Here is a 4128-nt window from a genome sequence, read left to right as displayed (position 1 = left end):
TATCTGCCCACCAATCCGCCCTCCCACATATCTGCCCACCAATCCGCCCTCCCACATATCTGCCCACCAATCTGCCCTCCAACCTACCCGCCAAACCACCCTCCCACCTACCTGCCCCATCCCAACATGCTAACCAACCACTGCCATGTTGGAGCTGAACCCCGGGAACCAATGAACTTGGTGTTCTTTAGCAAATCATTAAAAGTGAGAAAAGCATGCGCCTGGGTCTGATCTGCCTCGTAAATAACCCGGTACAGCAGAGCTTTGACTGGGGAAAGAGAAGCAGCACAATGCGCTGACTGATTGGGCTACAGTGCAAAAGCATAGCGCTACCCCATCCTTATATGAGCTGCAGCCAATTACAGAACAAGATTACACTCACCCATGTGATCAGGTATAATATAATGATGTCAAAGGGGAACTCCAGGGACCAGAAATATTTGTCAAGAGGTCATAACGCTGCAAGGAGGGGCGGGTCAGAATTCTGGAATGAACCTACAACATTCACCCCCTCATCCCCACCTGACACAGGTAGCCATCACTAGGGGCAGAAGCTGGGTGTCTCTCTGCCCCATGACGCGAGGAAGAACAAAGATGGCGCTGGATAGAACGTCGAACCTCAGAAAGCAGAGAAGCCGAGACAGCGCAGGACTCTCTGAGATCGGTTTACAGACGGATTGAGAGCTTTTCACAAGTAAAGGTAAGTGAATACTTTCAGTGAACGTTCCACTGTGAGGTGTCCCCGGAGTTCAGCTTTAAGCAGTGTTCATTGATCTGTAACAAGGAATGTTTGTGCTCCCTCATAGCAACCAATCAGATTCTTTAATTTTCCCTGGAAAGTGAAATGTGTGCAGACATTGTGATGAATGGCAGCCATTGGTTATTCCTGTGCGTCTCCGGGACACAAGCAGCCGTTACCAAGACATGAAATGGGTGCTCGGCAACCGGCAGCTACACAGAGCGCCCCCTGGTGTCTGCACACAGCAATGTACACTGACCCTGCACAGGAATGGTGGCAGGTGACCGCTGGATTCATCAGCTTCACCTGTGCAGGGAGCGGACAGTCCAAGATGGCAACCAACTCACTTCACCAGATTACACTTCCAGAGCCCTGGAAAGGGCCAATGTAGAGAGAGGTCCATATAACATGATAAGAGACAGCCTGCAGGTACTACAAGAGAGTGTCAGCTAATGAGAATCAGGCTATAAGAGACTGTCAAAGCAAATCAGGCAATGTTACAAGAGACTGCTGGTAATACCGGATATGATAGCAGCAGACTGCCAGATCACAAGAGACTGTTACATAACACGAGACTGCTTTACCGCAAAGAGAGTGATGTCCTGTCTCTTGTGACTGCCGAGTAACACCAAGACTGTCACATTATTAGAGACTGTCATCGCCAAGACTGGCATGTATGATGAGACAGCTATACTAAAGGTTACAAGAGACTGTCATGTATGATGAGACAGTTATACTGGAGGTTAAGAGACTGACAAGTAATAGAGGATTGGCATGTTACAAGAGACAGGTCGTGTTACAAGAGACAGCCTGTCTGTAATACAAGAGACAGTCAGGTAATGAGTATCAGGTCGTGTTACAAGAGACTGCTCGGTATTACTGGGCGGCCATATAACAGGAGACTGTAACACAAGACTGCTTTATAGCGAGAGTAACGCCTAGAGTGATGTCACATTACAAGAGACTATCAACAAGAGTTCCAACAGTACACTGAGGGAGCGTGATGCCAGGTTACAAGAGACTGTCAATTACCATAGGACTGTCCTATTATTAGACAGCTATGATCGCCAAGTAATGTGAGACTGCCATAACACAAGAGACTGTCAGGAGAAACCAATCGGTCTGCGTTACAAGAGAGCGCCAGGTAATACAAGAGACTGTTACATAACACGAGACTGCAGTATTACACTGATCCCATGGCTCTTGTGACTGCCATATTACAAGAGACTGACAACATGAGACTGCCATGATATGAGATAGTGATGACATGTTAAAAGAGACTCCCAACTAACACCAAGACTGCCATAGTACAAGAGACCATTAAAGTGACATGAGACAGCAAAGCATGATGTCATGTTACAAGAGACTGTTATATAGAGCAGACTGGAAGAGAGTGACGCTGTGTTACCAGTGACTGTCAGACATATTACAAGAGACTGTTATGTAACATGAGACTGCTATACTGGAAGAGAGAGATGGCAAATTACAAGAGACTGTCCAGTAACATCAATAAACAGTGAATGTCATATCGCCAGCATGAGACTGCCAGAGACAACCAACACAGAGCCTCCAACTACAAATGTGATCACCGAGACAGGAAGTCAGGAGAAATTATGGGATGGAGGGGCCCCACAGGGGTCCCAATGCATGGGGCTCCCTGTGATGTAGCGGAGTACCATTCCCCCTGTCAGTGCAGTGTATGGCTCTCTCAGTGCAGTAGCAATGTACAATGCCCCAGTCAGTGCTGTGAATGGCACTCTCAGTGCAGTAGCGATGTATGGTTCCCTCAGTCTCATTGCTGTGTATGGTGCTCTCAGAGTTGTAGCGGTGTACAATGCATCCAGTCAGTGCTGTGTATAGGGCTCTGAGTGCAGTAGCGGAGTACAATTCCTGCAGTGTATTTTACTCTCCATGCAGTCTCGATGTATGGTGCTGTGTATGGTGCTCTCTGTGCAGTATCAGAGTACAGTGCCCTCAGTCAGTGCTGAATATGGTGCTCTCAGTGCAGTATCGGAGTACAATCCCCCCGTCAGTGCTATATATGGTGCTCTCAGTGCAGTAGCGGAGTACAATTCTCCCTGTCAGTGCTGTGTATGGTGCTCTCAGTGCAGTATCGGAGTACAATCCCCCCTGTCAGTGCTATATATGGTGCTCTCAGTGCAGTAGCGGAGTACAATTCTCCCTGTCAGTGCTGTGTATGGTGCTCTCCGTGCAGTAGCGGAGTACAATGCCCTAGTCAATGCTGTGTATGGCACGCTCCGTGCAGTATCGGAGTACAATCGCCCCTGTCAGTGCTATATATGGTGCTCTCAGTGCAGTAGCGGAGTACAATCCTCCCTGTCAGTGCTGTGTATGGCACTCTCCGTGCAGTATCGGAGTACAATTCCCCCTGTCAGTGCTGTGTATGGTGCTCTCCGTGCTGTATCGGCGTACAATTCCCCCTGTCAGTGCTATATATGGTGCTCTCAGCGCAGTAGCGGAGTACAGTTCCTCCTGTCACTGCTGTGCATGGTGCTCTCCGTGCAGTATCGATGTATGGTGCTGTGTATGCTGCTCTCGGTGCAGTATCGGAGTACAATTCCCCCTGTCAGTGCTGTGTATGCTGCTCTCGGTGCAGTAGCGGAGTACAGCGCACTCAGTCAGGGCTGTAGCGGTGTACAATGCATCCAGTCAGTGCTGAGTGTAGTGCAGTAGCGGAGTACAGTGCTGTGATAGCTCACCTTATCCCATTGCAGCCAGCGGTACACGGCGTTGTCCAGCTCGGAGTCCCCGGTCCCGGTGGGGATCAGCAGGTTGGAGTTAACGTCGCCCCCAGGATCCCCCATCGTCTCGCCTCAGCCCCGGACTGCGCCACAGGCTGGAGGAATACTACGCATGCGCCGAGCCGGCTCCCCCGAGGGCTCAAACCACGCGCGCGCAAATCCCGCTGACTGAAATAATCACCGCGCATGCGCCGAACCCCCTCTCAGCTACGAGCTGGGAAGAGGAGAGAATGTGCTGAGGGGGGAACCAAAACCGGTGTCCTATGAGATAATCCTACTTTAGGAATGCGTACTACTAGCTGATTGGGCGTGTCAATGACGTCCCAATCAGCTGTTTCTGCTCTGTCTGCGCGCGCTTCTCCTATCTTTTTCCATGGGATTCTGCTTCAGTGTGAGCTTCTGTGTCCTATAGAGCTCGGAGAGCAGCTGTGCCACGCCCACTTTGCACTGTGAGATAACCTCGCCCCTTCTACACCAGCAGCATCTGCATGAGGTCTGTGTCCATGCTGCTGTCATTACCCCAATGTATAACCCTTCATATCTCCCACACTGACATGACATTTTCTGGGGACACAGGGGACCCCGAGAGCTGATAATAAACTTAATTCCAGCCCCCTGAACATAACA

At 50.0% G+C, this 4128-nt stretch overlaps 1 protein-coding gene across 1 annotated transcript in view; it reads right to left on the bottom strand.

Annotated features, from left to right (window-relative positions):
* The window catches only part of PGM2L1 (phosphoglucomutase 2 like 1), a gene marked incomplete in the record, with an annotated part of 38203 nt that extends 34385 nt beyond the window's left edge, over positions 1–3818 (bottom strand). Inside the window, 1 exon segment of the mRNA XM_072400856.1 lies at positions 3460–3818. Within this exon segment, the coding sequence (XP_072256957.1) occupies positions 3460–3564 (105 nt within the window).
* Positions 3819–4128: the final 310 nt, after the last annotated feature.

The sequence above is a fragment of the Pyxicephalus adspersus genome, chromosome 1, assembly GCF_032062135.1.
Source record: "Pyxicephalus adspersus chromosome 1, UCB_Pads_2.0, whole genome shotgun sequence".
Classification (NCBI taxonomy): domain Eukaryota; kingdom Metazoa; phylum Chordata; class Amphibia; order Anura; family Pyxicephalidae; genus Pyxicephalus; species Pyxicephalus adspersus.
This window is presented reverse-complemented; position numbering and strand designations above follow the sequence as displayed.